The sequence below is a fragment of the Antechinus flavipes genome, chromosome 1, assembly GCF_016432865.1.
Source record: "Antechinus flavipes isolate AdamAnt ecotype Samford, QLD, Australia chromosome 1, AdamAnt_v2, whole genome shotgun sequence".
Taxonomy (NCBI): domain Eukaryota; kingdom Metazoa; phylum Chordata; class Mammalia; order Dasyuromorphia; family Dasyuridae; genus Antechinus; species Antechinus flavipes.
The window spans coordinates 129,417,482-129,434,406 of record NC_067398.1 but is presented as its reverse complement, the minus strand read 5'-3'; the positions used below and the strand labels follow the sequence as shown (position 1 = coordinate 129,434,406).

The window sequence follows — 16,925 nt, the reverse complement described above, 5'->3', positions numbered from 1 at the left end:
ACTGATTTTCTACAGGTAGGTAGATAGTATGTAAAATGATATATGAATAGTAAAACTCTTACAAATCATGTGGTTCCACATAGTCATAGACAAGAGTAACCATACCAATCTGATTACTCTTATTTATAAAGAATTCATTCTCTGTTTGAATGGAGGTATTTAACTAGGTTAGCTAAACTGCTAACTGTATGTAAGTATACCATGCATCATGCCTTTTAGCAATCTGAAAGTACTAAAATTATTATTATTGTAAGGAGTTTTTTTTTAATACTTGACTGAGAAACATACATTATGAAAACTACTTCAACTTTATTGTCTTCTTTCTTCAAGTATGGTATCTAGAGAGCTAATCTCAGGACCAAGAAGGCCTTATTTTCTCTTTTCCCAGTTCTAAAACAAGGAAATGTTTTAAAAAATATGAACCCAAGTAATTTTCCAGGATACATCGAATACGTTATTTGGGAGTTTGAGTCAAAGAGGCTACTAAGGGATTAGCTTGACTTTAGAAGAGGCACAAAAGGATTTTAAAAGTAAGAAGGGCAGAGTTATGAAAGAACACCTTCAGGGGACCTGTGCCAGGGCAAATCAGACTAGTTTTTTAAACATCCCCTTGACATAGGTTTCTCAGCAGCAGTGGGAAAAGATATGGTGCTACAATTCAGTTTGAAGGTAAAATCCCACCCAGATGTGATTTTTAGTTCCACATCCACCAGAATATCTCCCCACCTGCTGGCCAATACCCGACATTCCTTTAATAGGAGATAAAGTCTTTCATTCCACAATTAGAGATAAAAGACTAAAAATGCAAATGTTGGTTCAGATAACACATTAAACTCATTCATACTCAAGTACAATCAGTCTGATTGTACAATCAGATAAGTGTAATCCCCTGCTATCAAATCCTTTTGGTTTGGTGGGGGAGGAGTAAAGAGAAGTGAGAAGCTTTGGGTACCTGAAGTAAGGGGAATGACCAAGGAGAAAAGGCCCAAAAATCAGAGACCAGAAACAGAGAAAATAACCTAAAGTCATAGGTTTAGAATGGAATTTACCCAAAAGATTACTTATATTTTACAGATAACTAAACAGAGACCCAGAAAAGTTAAGTGATACATAGAAATGAAATTAGAAAACTGATTCAAAATCACTGCTTGTTCCACCATGATATGCCACTTCACTATGGATTTAACTTTGCCAAGGCTGACCTTATTTATATTGGGAAGGGACAAATAGAAACCCTATGAGATAAGATAGAGATGGATAGATAGAAAGATATCTACATATATATTGACAGCATGCACTTGTGTTTCTCTAATAATTTATAAAGATTTTTCTTTTTTCTTTTTTGTTGTTTTAACTATAGAGATTAGGCTTTTGATTTTTGTGTGTGCCATGGATCCTTTTGAAAATTTGGTGAAAACTATGGAACCCTTCACAGAATAATGTTTTTTAAATGTATTAAATATATAACATTACAAAGAAAATCAATTTTATTGAGTTTTATTTTGTTGAAGTTCACAGAGTTCGAGTTAAGAATATAACAAGAAATACTGTGTTAGAAAAAATTTATCAATGTATTAGAAAATTAAGAATTTCTTGTGCAAAAAGGGATTTTTTTTTAACTTTCCTCCCTTTACTTTCAAGGTCAGAAAACAGTATTAGTTCCAAAGATGAAAAGCATTCAGGATGCTACAAAGTTAAACTTAATTTTAGACTTTGCAAAAACCTTTGCTTAACTATTTAGCATAGTAGTTATTCTCTGATGAACTCTGGAGCTTTATGCAAATATGTTATTAGATGCTCAGAAAGTGTTAATTTGAAATCTGACTATCTAAAATGGCAAACCTCTGATAAACAAGAATCTCATATTCTTAAGACAAACTTATGAAAGTCCTACTCATATCTTGTATATTATCTCTATCCGTGTTTGTGGTGTGGATCTTTGTAGAAATTTCCTCTTCATAACATATAGTTCAATAATTAAACACTGAACTATTTTATTAGTTCTCTTCGCTAATGTGTTGTAGTAATGATGCCTAAACTTTTAATTGAAGGCAAGATAATTAACTTTCAAGAAATTCAAGGATCTATCCTTAAATGTAAAAGTAGATATAGAGGTTGGGAAAGAAAAAAAAAGAGGGGGATAAAGAAGAAGATAGAGGAGAATTCAAAGAGACATACTTTTCTTCTTTTGGCTGATCATAGTTATTACCTTGACACCTTAGGAAGGAGATTAGGAATGAGAAGGAAAGGAGAGCAATAGAGAGTTTTACTAGAATAAATCAAAGTAACTAGGAAACCTAGATTCTTTCAAATGTTACTTCTGCTACTGAATTCTTGTATGATTCTAGATAATCTATTTAACTTTTCAGTCTCAGTTTCTTCAACAGTAAAGTGATAGATTTGAATTAAGATTATTTCTAAGGTTCCATCCTCCTACAAAAGATTATACTGCTAAAAATAGTATCTCAACGTACTTTGGGGATACTAAAATACTAAAAGTAATAAAATCCAACATGTATAATCCAACATTGCTGCAGATTATAGCAGATAGGATGTTGGACTTATTATCAGGAGGGCCTGGTTTCAAATTCTGTATCAGACATTTGGTAGTTGTATAACTCTGGACAAATAACTTCAGTTTGCTTATTTGTAAAAAGTGAGGTATGTTAACAAGTACAAGAATTGATACCTCAATAACAGGAGTTCAACTCAATGCCCTCTGCAGTCCCTTTCTTGTCTTAAATCTAGAGTCTTAAGATCTCCTTCCACCTCAAGATTTGAACAACAAACAACTGCAATAACCACATCATTCCCATAAAATGTTCATATTTATAAAAAGGAATACCTCTTACCCAAGACTGCAACATGAGTAAATGATAAATCTTTAGGCTTTCAAAGAGCATTCAGCTTCAAAATAAGCAATTACTTTATTTTGGTACTTGTATTCTCTAGGATTGTACCATTGGTTTAAAAATAAGGACTGCAGACATCTACAGAGAAGAGCTTGTCTAACTTTCAAGCTGAGTTATTTGTAGCAGTTTACTGACATGGTAAGTAACATCATAGTTTAATAAAACATACACAAACACACACACACATCCTTTAATTGACCCACTGATAGTTCTATACAGCTAAAATCATCTAGGAATGACAAATCTGAAATGTCTACTTAATAAGCAGAAAAGCTACAGAAACACCTAGTAGTATAAAAACATTGCTTTTCAGTTCTTCATTATATACATATTAAGGGATATTTATTGGCTGCAAAAAAACTTCATTGAATACATTCTAACTTCTTAAAATACAACTTTGCAAAAAGATAGGTTTATTCTTTAGGATAATGGTTGGACCCAATGCTATTGAATAGTGCAAGGTCCAAGGATGATGCATGTATAAATCTTCCTGGTTTAGAAAAGGGAGAGGGGGAGAAAACCAACTATTTTAGAGCAAACTAGTAGGTACCCTTCTAATTGAGAGCTTATTCTGTCTTTTTCAGACTTAGCAGAGAAACAATTAATAAAGGAACCCATTAAGGCCTGATTATTGCTGCTAAAAAGGGAGGTTGAATTTCAGTCCTTTGAAGTAACTGAGAATGATTCAGGCCTCATTACAGAGATATAATCTACATTCATACATTTATGTTAGTGATTCAAATCTATTGGGAGAGATTGAATTCCGTTAAATAGTGCATCTTTCCTGTGGAACTTTTCTCAGGCTTTCTCAGGCTAACCTAAGAGGTGACCCAACAATACAAAGTAGTGGGGTATTTAGGGATTCTACTGTGCTATAAAAGAAAGGCTATACAGAAAAGAGAAAAAAGAATGAGATATAATCTAAAAAGCTATGTCAGCTTTTCATTTCAGCTGTTTTGTAAATGCCCTTCCTGTCATCACACAGCAGAGAAAAGGCTCTAAGGGCATTTCACAGAATGAAGTTGGAAGGGGCCTTGGAGATCACCTCTTACAATCCCCTCATCTCATCCAATCCTTTTACAGGTAAGGAAACTGAGGCCCAGGGAAGTGACTTGATTAAGATCACACAATAAATCAGGGGCAGAGATAATTTTTGAGCTTAAAAAAAAATCTTCTGAGTTGTTTTTCATTTGTTTTTATTCTAAGTTGCCATCCTATTAAACACTGCATCTGGAATAACCTGATTTTAATATTTACTTTTTGAAAATGTTTTTTGGACGCAACCACTAACATTTAACTAATTGGATACGTTAGGTTGTACTTTGGGAACATAGAACTCCTACACATGTTGGAGGTGAAAGAGTTCCCCATGGAAGGAGAGGATGGGAGATGAGATTATCTTGCCTTAAGGAGGAAAAAAAAATTAAGTTTTCAAGTAAATGACCACAAAACTTCAACAATATTCTTGGTTCCCAGCGCAAAGAAACACTAAAACAATAATTTCCCATGTTTTGCAACTTTTGACAGCAAGGATCATTATTTTATGGTTTCATCAAACAGAACATTTTAAAAACACGTAGTTTTGATTACTGTTGATTCAAACATTTGGATTCAACTGTGCTCCTGGGCTGAAACTCAAGTCCCTTAGAAACTCTACACTCTGTTTCAGGCATTTGTCAATCTAGGTATAAAATAGTGAACTAGGAGACTGAAATTAGTATTCTGGGTCATTTTAAAGTCACCACGCTTTAATTAAAGAGCAATATTTGGTTGACGCATGTTTTTTATTTTCTTCACTTTCCAATTATTAAACTACAAAAATCAAGTCTAATTAAATTAAAAACAACAATCTTCTATGGTTGTTACCACACTATTGAAATCTTATGAATAAGTATTGGGAGGGCCATAAACAATGCAATTAAAAATACCAATTCCAGCATTAAACTGTTTCAACTCCAGCCCTCTTAAATGCCACCCTGAAACATAATAAGCATGTAAACTAAACTTAAAACTATTTTTCCAGTCAGTAAACAATAGAATTGAAAATTATTTCAAATTTCCTCTTGTGAAGTTAATATCATTTAAATTCTATCTTAAGAACTAGATTACCATTTATTTCTTTAGGTATATTATGTTGTTTATAATAAAAATGCTATTCCCAAGTCTCAGTAGGTACAAGCTAGTTTTGTTTTTTAATTGCATAAACCATACCGATTTTTCCTTCCTAAACTTCAACTGTCCCCAAACAGCAGTCTTTTGACACAAGGTTGACTTTTATTTAACGAATTGCTCATGGTTAGTTAGTTAGGCTATCTAAATGATAAACATTCAGTAGAAATCTTGGTACTTCTGGGCAAGCTTAGACTATTACGAACATAACATTTACCACGATGGCATTTCATTCTGAATACAGATCAATTTCTGGCAAAAAAAAAAAAATAATTCCCAGCCTGGGACTGCATTCTTCTTTACCTAACATGTATGTATGGTAGTGAATACCTACCTTGAAAGAACTTGGGGAGGAATGGGACAGGCAGAAAAGGAAAGGGGGGGTGAGGCGGGGAAGGAAGGGGCGACTCCTTTTAATGATAGAGTTTGTTTTAGTTTGTTTATTGTAAAACAGGGTTCCTTAAACATTAAATTTGAAGATGGGAAAAAAAGCGCCCCTTTATGGCAAAGTGCAAAGGAAATTGCATAGAAAACAGACAGCAAGGCATTCAGACAGATTTTATGGTAAAATCTTTGCAATCCCAGTAAAGTGCCATTTGCTTTGAAGTGCACGCGTGATTCAGTAAATGACTCATGTTAGCAATTAGAAATTGGTCATTTGGGTCCCTGATTTCATTTGAGGCAAGAGAGGGGCGACTTTAAGGAGGTCGATAAATCTCTTTGGGGCTTAAAAGGCAGAGCTAGGCTAAAGTGTGAACTTTTTATTTCAGCAACGGAAGCGAGAAATCAGTGATTCATTAAAGCAAAGACCTCCTTGGAAGCTGGCAGAAGAGGAGGAAAGGAAACTAATTATGTCCTTGGTGTCCTCTCCCCCCCCACCCTTCTTTTCCATGCTTGCTCTGATCAGCGTAAAATCTGCTTTTGAGGGTTTGTCGGAAACATTTTCCCCATCTCTCCCTCACTCCTTTCTCAAAGCGAGAACGAAAAAAAAGTAAGCAACAAACTCCAGGTGGCTCTCAAGCACTTCTCTGCCAAAAAAAGAAAAAAAAAAAAAAAGAGAGAGAAAAGAAAAGAAAAAAGAAAGTCTTACGCTAGAAAGCAAGTCAGAAAGGGACTCCCCAGAGGGGATTGGTTCAGGCTGGAAGACAGCAAAATTAGGAAAGCATGAGTATACAACGCACGCTGGTGGTCAGCGTGCAGAAGAACGTTTTAGGAGCAATTAGGAAGAGTCAAAGGAGGCTGCGGCTGGTGCCTTTTCAGAGGCGAGGAAGAATAGGGGGTACGCAACTCCTGCTTGTAGTTCGGCTGCAAAAGCACTACTCTTTGCTTGATACTCTGAATCTCCCTAGTTCTCCGCGTCTCTATTGCCTACCCCACCCCCTACCCCTTCTTTCCCTTCCCTCCATCTCTCCCTTCCCTCTCTCTCCCGCTAGAGTTCTCCCGTCTTCGCGTTCCCTACTGCAGAGAGTTTCAGATGTCCCACCGCTGCTTGACCCCCCCCCCCTTCCCCCTATCTCCCCATCCTGGCAAATAAGGTTTGACCACCAGAGGCATATCCCACCTCTGGCTTGTAATCACTGACATTTGGGCTACAGTCTTCAACCTGTTTACAAGTGGTCTGGAGAGGGGGGGAAACCACTCCAAAACACCAATCACCACCACTCGAAACAAGAAGTTACTTTCTGGAGGCTTCAAATCAACAACTACCTCCACCACTAAAAAGAGAGAGAGAGAGAAAGAGAGAGAGGGGGGAAAGCAACCACCGGTATCAAACTGCTGCCTTCAGAGCCCACAACTCCGAAGCAACGGGCTTCTTTCTGTCTACAGCTGGCTAACTGGTTATGGGGCTCAGGATAGAGAGAACGAACAGAAGGTGCTAATCTCCAGAGGGGCTCAGGCATCCCCCTCCCCAGTCCCCACCCCCATTCTCTTTGGTTTTTGTTCACTGTGCTGTCATCTGTTTTTTTTTTTCCTTTCCAGACTTTTTCTCCCCATCTAACATGGTGAAGAAAGGAGTGAAGAAGAGAACAAAGTAGCTACTGGAAAATCTTGTGTGAAGGAAGGAAGATTGCCGGCCACCAGCAGCAGCTACCACTGCCACCCAAGTGACACCGCTTCCTGGGAAACTACATAGGCAGACCACAGAAGATTAGAGAAAGAGAGAGAGAGAGAGAGAGAGAGAGAGAGAAAGAAAGAGAGAGAGAGAGAGAGAGAGAGAGAGAGAGAAAGAAAGAGACAGAGAGAGACAGAGAGAGAGAGAGAGAAGGAAGCAGCCGGCCGTTCATTTGTGCCCCTGAGTTATGGATGTTGATGCGTTCACTTCAGGCCAGATCAGAGCTCTGAGGAAGATAGCCAGCAGCATCCAACAGCAGCTTTCTACTCATCTTTTACCGGGTTTTACCCTTCCAGTATGTTTCTTCTGATGAGACATTTTCTAACGCCGAGAGTTTCAGTACAATGTGGAAATGGATACTGACACATGGTGCCTCAGCCTTTCCCCACCTGCCCTGCTGCTGCTGCTGCTTCTTGCTGCTCTTCTTGGTGTCTTCTGTGTCTGTCACCTGCCACGACATGGGCCAGGACATGCTGTCACTGGAGGCCACCAACTCTTCTTCTTCCTCTTCCTCCTCCTCTTCCTCCTCCTCCTCCTTCTCTTCTCCTTCCAGTGCGGGGAGACATGTGCGGAGCTACAATCACCTCCAAGGAGATGTTCGCTGGAGAAAGCTGTTCTCTTTCACCAAGTACTTTCTCAAGATTGAAAAGAATGGAAAGGTCAGCGGGACCAAGAATGAGAACTGCCCATACAGTAAGTACCGAATACAATTTTGTTCTCCCCCCCACCCACTTTGAAATTATTCACCCCTCCAGCCTCCACGGGGGAAAAATCTGTTCCAGATGTGACCCGCTAAATATCGGTGTTCCCAACCCCCTGTAAAATGATTAGGTAAAATAGTTTCACTCTGGAGACCCCCGCATATATTACATCAAACTGAGACACCCGCTCCCTTCTTTTTCTTCACTCTCCCCACTCCATCTTCCTCAACTGGCTTGTTCGGGAAACCTCTACTACCAGAAGGAGGAGGCTCTTGTGCCTGCAGTTATCTGTATGCGTGCTTTCTCTGCATGCATCCACCCTCCACCACCATCCTGGTTGCAGATAGATCTCTTCTTTCTCCCCTGTAAATGCTCTAGAAAACAAATTTTGTTTCTGTTAGCTGGCAATCTTGCTAAGAGTTTTGGGCAGAGCTATTTCAATCTGAAAATAATTACCCATTGTCAATTATACTGGTTTTATGGGAAATTTTATTACACAGAGAGTGAAGTTTGATTCCACTCTTGTCGTTTCTTCCCCACCCCTAGCCCTACACAGTCTGCTCCACTAACCCATAGAACAGAAAAACATTTTTTTCCTGGTTTTGATTTTTCTGTGTCCCTCGTGTTGGTTTGAGTGATTGCAGTCCATGAAGTTAACTTTTAAGGCACCACTGCCGCTATTTGTCTTCTGCTTGCCTTCTTTCATGGTAACATGATGCTCTTGTCTGCATTGTCAATAGCATATGGGCGGCTTTGTGGTGTCCTATCCTACTCTTTTCTTCAGAAACCTCTCATATTGCACAGCTATACTACAGCAGCATTGTAAACATCTGGGACTGTCTTCTCAAAGACCTCACACACATTTCATTGTCATTCTTTATTTTCAAAGTAAAAGGCACAAAAGTCTTTTTCCATGAATATAGTTTACCCCATAGAGTGAACTTTTCTTCTCAGAACAAATTATGAAATGGGATTTTGGTGAGGTGTTTTTAATCTCCTTATTAGAGAGGGAAGGAATTAACATGTGTGCTTCCTTCAGTCATTCTGGAAATGCCATTATTATTGAATTCACTGCTTTTCCTGGCCACCTTCAAATGATGATGTTTAGTAATTACTAATTGTTATTTGAATGTTTCCCAAGTATAAGATATGATACATTGAAAACATTCAATAAATTATGAGATCTAAATAATTTTACTAGTCATATTAGGGTAGGGGACAATGAATTGCAGATAGAGACTTTTATTCTTGTCTTTTGGTAATTCCAACTGTGATGTTTTTCCAAGATAAATATCCAGGGTAGACAGTGGTAGTGATGGTTGAAGGTGGAGTGGGATTGATAGCTTGCCACACTAAGTAAGAACTTATATTAAAAATGTAGGTGGAAAATGTTTTTTGAACTTGGTTTTTCCATAATATGTGTGTGCCAATGAAAACATGAATAAATATGTTTTCTTATAAACTATCCCAATTGCACATTTCCTCCTGTAACTTCTCTTCCTCCTTTTCCCAAATCTAGCAGTTTTTCATGTTATGCAAATTATTTGCACTTTTGAAAATTTTGACTTATGGCTATTATATCAGAAGTGTCAAATATTTCACTTTGATGTGTTTTTTTCCTACCCTTCTGCTTCATAGAAAGTGGTTTCAGGTGATGTAATGTCATAGTAAAGTTGTTTGCAGTAGAAAGTCATTTGTCACCATAATTCTTGAGATGATGTTTATAGTTTTCTGTTTTTAACCAAAAATTTTGACAACACCAATGTGTGCTTGAAAGATAAAATAGTTGTGGTTTTGTTTATTCAAAACTCTGGGGGAAAGCTGTTCAAGCATTTATTGACAACTGAGCATGGACTCCTCCCCTGTCTATCCTCTTGCCCTATGTAGTACTTTTCCAAGTTTTTATCTCACAAAGAAAATTAAAGAGTGAGTGTTTTTATCTTGAGTGAACTCATTATATTAAGGCACACTTTCTTTATCACCAACTTCAGGCATGCCAACTCCAAGTGTTTTTATGATGAGATATAAGAAGATCCTAGGAAAGGTGATTTAAATTTAAAATTCTGTGCATGTGCTAAAATCAGTCTTTTCTAAAAGAATGATTTGTGTTATTAACCATTTAATGGGATGAGTCATGCAGTTCTAAACAACTCTATTTTGTGCTGAACTATTTCCATGTAAGGAGAAGAATAAAATTTGATTGGCTTTTAAGGGGAAAAAAGGGGGTAGTATTAGTATATAAAGTCATTGAAACTACCCAAAGGGTAGCCATGTGTTCTGTGATTGATAAAATTGAACAAGTTACAGGATGTATGTTATCAACTTAAGCATTCTTTAAATAATAAGTTCTATTTTATTCTTAGTGGTACACATGAAGGGAGAGGGAATAAAGTTGAAAGGAGATTAGTTTGTTAAATACTGTTTAGTCTTTCCAAGAACATCTGTATCAAAACATCACAAGTGAAAAGCAGAGGTTGTACAAGTCTTAATTTTACATGTGCCTGGGTAATCAGAATGTTGCTACAATTTCCAGCTGGCCTGATTCAGCTGAAGTGCATGGTGTCATTAAGATATTGTCTAAATGTTGTGTAATTACATGTGAAGAACTAACTTGTGCCATGCCTACAGGCGAGTCAGCCAGCCCACCAAATGGTAGCCTGTTAAATATTAGGGTATCTAACCTCTGAAGTAGTGTGTCAGTTCCTTGTCCAAAACCACATTTCAGTAACATTTTCCTAAACAAGTTATTAATTACTCTTCATACACAAAGCTGATCTTTTAAGATTTGTTTATTTGAAGCTTAATTTTCGTTGTTACTTTTGACCCTAGTGATATGACTGCTAAAATACAGTCACAGCTTATCTTGGAGGTTACATGCCTGTGATATACTGGATAATTAAACAACTGTTTAAATGGCTCTTTGCCAGCAAAATACTAGCAAACAAAAAGCAAGTAAGAAATCACCCACAAATATCGCAAAAGCATGTTTAAGTTTTCTATCTTCAAAGCTGATTCCCAGTGCCTGAATCATGCTAAAAATACTTCATGGGCTAAATAAAGACTTACTCTAACATTTACCATCTTGATGATTGAAGAGTTTTAGCTTTTTCACCTTGTGTCTCTTCATGCTTATAGAATAAGAAAATGGAGATGAATTATGTCTCTTCTGACAGAAGTCTGGGAAAGCTTGAATAATTTAGAGTAGCTGTACTGTGTCTGTCACTAGATATGTGCTGGCTACTTTAGGGTTTGGTTTATCATTCTTTACATCTAGAGCTTTGCCCTTGAAACACAACCACTCAGCACTAGCTCTTACCTCAGAGAAAGCCTGGATACAGCTGCTCACCCCTCTTGCCCCAATGTTGGCCCGAAAGGTTTATTTCCAGGAGGGAGTAAAACAGCTGAGGACTTCTCCTGAGACAATTACTTAGAGAAAGGGATGAACTCTCATATGAATCTTAATAAACCTATTGGCCTCTTGGAATTTCCTATAGAGGTTTCTGAATAACTGAATGTTATTGATTGTCCATAGTCAGTTAAGAAGTATTGTTGGTTTCTTTCCCCTTTCTCAAAAGAACTGACTATATCCAAGAATAGAATTTCTTTTTCGTTTGAATACAAATGAAAGGCAACCTGGCAGGATGTATAGAAAAACTGAGCCAGACACATGCTAACTGTATTACTATGGGCTAGTCACCTAACTTCTCAGTGTTCCTTGGCCAAGCTACTCTCCAAGAAAGTTACAGAGTTGTTGCTAATTTGTATTAATGAAGAAATTCTCAACATGAATGACAGCAAGTCCTAGCTCTGCCTGTCTCCCCATCTTTCAATTGTTCACCCTGAATCTCTCTCTCCTTCTAAAACAATTCACTCACTCATTCTCTTTCTATCATCTGTCAATCTTTGACTCAATCTCTCTCTCAATGTGTCTCAGTATGTCACTGTAGCAGAAATGGTATCTCATTCTTCTATAGATGCTTTCTCCTTACTTGTCAAGGCATAAAATTCAAGGCACAGTTTTCTAGAGTTGGGCAAAATTACTCTGGTTTTCTGGTGATATTTTTCACTTCCATGATAAAATAGTTGGGGGATATAATTGGTCCTGGATGCACAAACAATATGTCCACAGATCAATCTCACTTATGTTAACTGAGGTCATTAGAAATACATGGATACTTAAGGAAAAGCCACTAATTTCATTGTCTATAGTAATTGTTTACAGCTGACAGCCAAATGTTTAATTGTTCCCAGGTGTAATAAAATAATTTAATTCTGAATGCCATTGAGAAGTCAAGTTGTTCTAAGAATGTCTGCTGTCCCTCCCTGTGTGTTATTGCATAAAAAGCTGAGCTGAGATTATAAATCTGGATTTTAATTCTTTCAAAACAATTTTCTCAGTTAAAAAGTATAGACAATTTTCCAGGATGGAAGCAAAGCTTCCATTATTTTTAAATTAGGACAGACACTGATTGTTGGAAGTTTACTTAATAAATAAGAGGGGTGGCGATGAGTTCTAAAGAAAATAGGAAATTATTAATGCTTCCTAACAAGGATTTTTGGATTTTCTGGACAAAAGGAAACTTTACACATCTTTATGACTTTAATTGATCTCTCATTTAAGTCCTAGTGGTTTCTAGAGTTCACTTACATGATTTATAATCAGCAGTGTTCAGTCATGAGCATGGACGATTTATGAATGTTAAAGGCACTGTATTATTTAATGTTTACATGACACTGTCCTGTTACCTTTACTGCATTCCCACCATATAGACCCTCCACATTGATAACATTATCATAAATCTATTAAAAATGTACAATTGGAAAGAGCCTCCTCTTCATAAACCTGATTTATCATTGCCTGCTAAAAGAAGTCTAAGAAAACATTTGGTAAGGATGACAGTACTGACATAAAAAGAGTACAAAAAGAGCTCGTGAGAATTATTTCAAGACTGTCTCAGATGTTTTCCTAGGGAAATTGCCTGTGGTTTTGAAAGCAGGTGTTTTTAAAGAGATGGGTCATAGAACATGAAATTAACAAAGTATATCAGACATCAGATGTATTTCTATTTGTATACTGAACTGCCACCAACTTTAGATTAAAAAAAATGCAAAGCCATATTGCCTAGGAAATACTGTTAAGCTTCCCATGGATTATGTTGAACATATTTTACTTTAGAGGAAGAGTTATGTCTGTCTGTGAATTTTTTTAAAAGTGCTGGGAAAGGTATGCTAGTTTATTTTAAATAAATCTCATGTTCCTTAAATTAATAAACTTCTGTTGAATAAAATCCAACTCTCATGTGCCTTAAATGTCAACACACTCATACAAAAATGACACTAATGATAGCCTCTATTTTTTTTATAATGGAAGTATAAATCTATAATAGTTTAAGGTAATTTGAATCAATGTAAAATAAATTCTAGAAGGTGTGTTTTGGTTTTTTTTGAAGTGGAGGAAGTGTGTAGGGAAGAATTAAAGTACTATCTCCTACACTTACTAGTTAAAAGGCACATCTTCTCTGGGCCTCAGTTTCTTCAGTAAAGTGGTTGAATTTGACCTCTAATTTTTTTTTTTAGCTCTAGATCCATAATCTTAAAATGACCTACTTAATTTAAATTTCATTTAAAAATATTATTAGCTGACATTAGGATATTAGGGCTAAATGTGGGGGAGACTGATATCTTTCATACAGAAAAGGAAAAAGTAATACTCTCACTAAAAATGGTGATTTTTTTAAAGGGAGATACTAGTTCTATTTTTTCATATTTGAGCAATGATTCAATCAATCTTCTTTGATTATAGCATAACTTGTAAATGGATTTGTCTTCATTTTTTGACAAATCCATACTCTGTCCCAATGGATATTAATCTTATCTATAATACCATTTTAAGTCTCATAGATCATATCAGATTTAGAGCTAGGCCCCATTTATTTCTTTAGAGCTAAGATTCAATTTATTTATACCCCCTCATTTTACAAATGCTTTACATTTTCCATGTGAACATTCTTATTTGTTCTCTAGGATTATTTCTTTTTTACCTGGGGTGCCTACCTCTCTTGCTGCTGAAAGTTAGAAAAATGTCTCAAAATGTTTTATAATAGATGACAACAACAATAAAAATAAAACAAGATAGAAAAAATGATTGAAAAGAAATCAATCTGGATCACGGGAAACCAGCATTGACTATAGACCATCTAATTAATCATGAATAAAAAATGCTGGTACATTAAAGGAAAAAAGTAATTTAAAAGGATCTTTAATTTGTATCCATTTTAGACAAATAGAAAATTTCAAGACATTTCAATGGGAGACAGGTCATATACTAAATAATAGCTCTAAAGGTTCCCCTGCTTTTAAATCAGGTCCCTTGTGTTCTTCTTTGAACACTGTGTTCTAATTGGAACAATAAATCAAAGAAGACACGCCAAGTAGATTCCCATGTAAGGTGGACAACTGGACAGTGCTTTTCTACTGCTGCTAACACGTGCATCCAATTACTGTTTGATAGATTCATAGTGCTGGCTGTAAAGTATTGCCTTATTTTATAGTTCACCTAATAATTCTTTAGCCAAAATCTGTCCACATTTACCTATAGCTAATCTCTTCCTCCCTCCCTTCATATCTCTCTCTCTCTCTCTCTCTCTCTCTCTCTCACATCATTAATGAGAAATTTTCAAACATCTGACATGTTTTTCCTGCAAATGAATGATGGCATGGGCTAATCTTCTGTTCATAATATAAGAATGAAAACAACTCCCAAATCTGAGCTTCAAATAGTTGCCTCTATGTCCCCAGGTATAGCCTAACTCTGATGATTAGAACTTTACTGCAAGAGTAAAGAGTAACTTTAAATTACCATGTAATTACTTTTTCTAATATTACTTTCCTCCAAGGTCAACATGTTTGATTAACACAGGTATTAAATTAGTTTATTCTTAAAATTCTCTCGGATGTATTCCCTTTGAGTAAAAGGTCAGAGTAAATGATCTTCAATGTCCCCTACCCATTCTAAAATTTAGCTCTATGATCTAAGATGACTTGACACTTTTATAGAGGCTTTAAAATTAAAGAGTCATCAACCTACTCTCTAATAGTCCTGTCTTCAAGTGCCTTGACATTAAAATCAGGAATCAGCATCCTGTGGCACTTGTATCTCTGAGTAACTGATGCAAATATTACTTAGAATGTTTCCTCACCCTTCCTATCTCCCTCCCACTGTGGGATCATTGATTTGGAGCTAGAAATGACCTTAGAGGTCATCTAGGCAAACCCTCTCATTTAATGGATGAGGAAACACAAACTATATCTTTTCTCTGTTCTTTCTTCAAATTCAAAGACGAATTTTCCTTTTCTGTCCTCTTCATATTCTGCACCTGTGAATAAAACTACAGTCCTAAATTGATCCAAATAGTTGCTTTGAGTACTGAACAGATTATAGAAATTTAATCAGATCATATGGACAGCTTGTGGGGTAGTGAATAGAGATACAGGCCTAAAGTCAGGAAAACTCATCTTTCTTAGTTCAAATCTGGCCTCATAAACTTACTAGCTTTGTGGGCCTATACACATCATTTAACTCTGACTCAGTTTCCTCATTTGTAAAATAAACTAGAAAAGACAGTGTCAAACCACTCCAGTGTCTCTGACAAGAAAGCCTCAAATGGAGTCAACAAGAGTTAGTCACAACAGAAAATGCTGAACAACCACTTATATTACAGACCCTTAATTTGGAGTACCTAGGACTTGACTATAAATTCCTTGAAGATGGAACTGTCCTTTTTCATCTTTGTTTTCCTGGAATCTAACACACACCTAAATGACAATGAATTGTAATTTTTCATTTCTAGTATGATAGCTCCCTCCAACTAATCAGATGACAAACTGTCTATGACTTAGTAGATATGTCCTCATATCTACTAAGGTAGCTACCAGAGATTAAGTGTCTTTTCTTGGATTTGCCCAAAACATAAGTTTCAGAAACAAGATTTAAACTCATCTGATTCCAAGCCCAGAATTCTATTTAATTTGCCACACTGATCCTAACTAGTATATAACAGGAAATTTACAACTAGTGTTTGAAGTATCTGTTGGAGTGAATTAAAGTATTTTCTGTTCTTATTAAAAATCTCTAACTAGAATTTCAGTAGCCTCCATCAGTGGCCTGCTTCTGTTTAATCTCTACCTCATGGAAGTTTAGCCCAGTTCCTTTAGGAATCGAGGTTAAATTTGTAACTTTACTGTTATATGGAACTCCCATATGAAGAAATTCCCTCTATCATTACAAGCAGGCACCTTCTCTGTTATATATAGCCTTAGAGATTTTCCTGAAGCACTGAGCAGTTAAGTAAATTGCCCAAGGTCACACAAGCAATAAGTGTGGATGTTGAAACTTGAATCTAAGTTTTCCTGGCTTTGAGGTCAGCTCTCTATTCACTACAGTCATTCCCTCTTTAGTTAATAACAATAACATATTTTATGGTACTTTACTTTCTCCAAAATCTACCTATTGAGATTGTGGTATGACTTACTGCCATCACTTTTACAGATGGGAGTGAAAGTTCAGAGAGGGAAGAGGTCAAAGATTAGGAAAACATCTTCTGTATATAATTTTGGTCAATCTTAGAATTCTCTTTTCCAGTCTACATTCAATTCTATTCAGTATAACAAATATTTAAGTGATGGCTATGTGCAAGGCATTGTGCTAGGTTCTTTCTTGTTCCTTGTAATTTCCCTCAGGGACTCCATTTTCTTTTTCTTTCTTTTTTTTTTTTAATAACTTTTTATTGACAGAAACCATGCCAGGGTAATTTTTTACAATATTATCCCTTGCACTCTCTTCTGTTCCGATTTTTCCCCTCCCTCCTTCCATCCCCTCCCCCAGATGGCAAGCAGTCCTTTACATGTTAAATAGGTTACAATATATCCTAGATACAATATATGTGTGCAGAACCGAACAGTTCTCTTGTTGCACAGGGAGAATTTGATTCAGAAGGTATAAATAACCCAGGAAGAAAAACAAAAATGCAA

General features: G+C 36.3%; 1 protein-coding gene across 1 annotated transcript in view; it reads left to right on the top strand.

Annotated features, from left to right (window-relative positions):
• The first annotated feature begins 7,315 nt into the window (after positions 1–7,315).
• Positions 7,316–16,925, top strand: part of FGF10 (fibroblast growth factor 10) — a 102,521-nt gene continuing 92,911 nt past the window's right edge. The window contains exon 1 of the mRNA XM_051990568.1: positions 7,316–7,887. Within this exon, the coding sequence (XP_051846528.1) occupies positions 7,539–7,887 (349 nt within the window). The 5' untranslated portion in view covers positions 7,316–7,538. The remainder of the gene's footprint in view (positions 7,888–16,925) is intronic.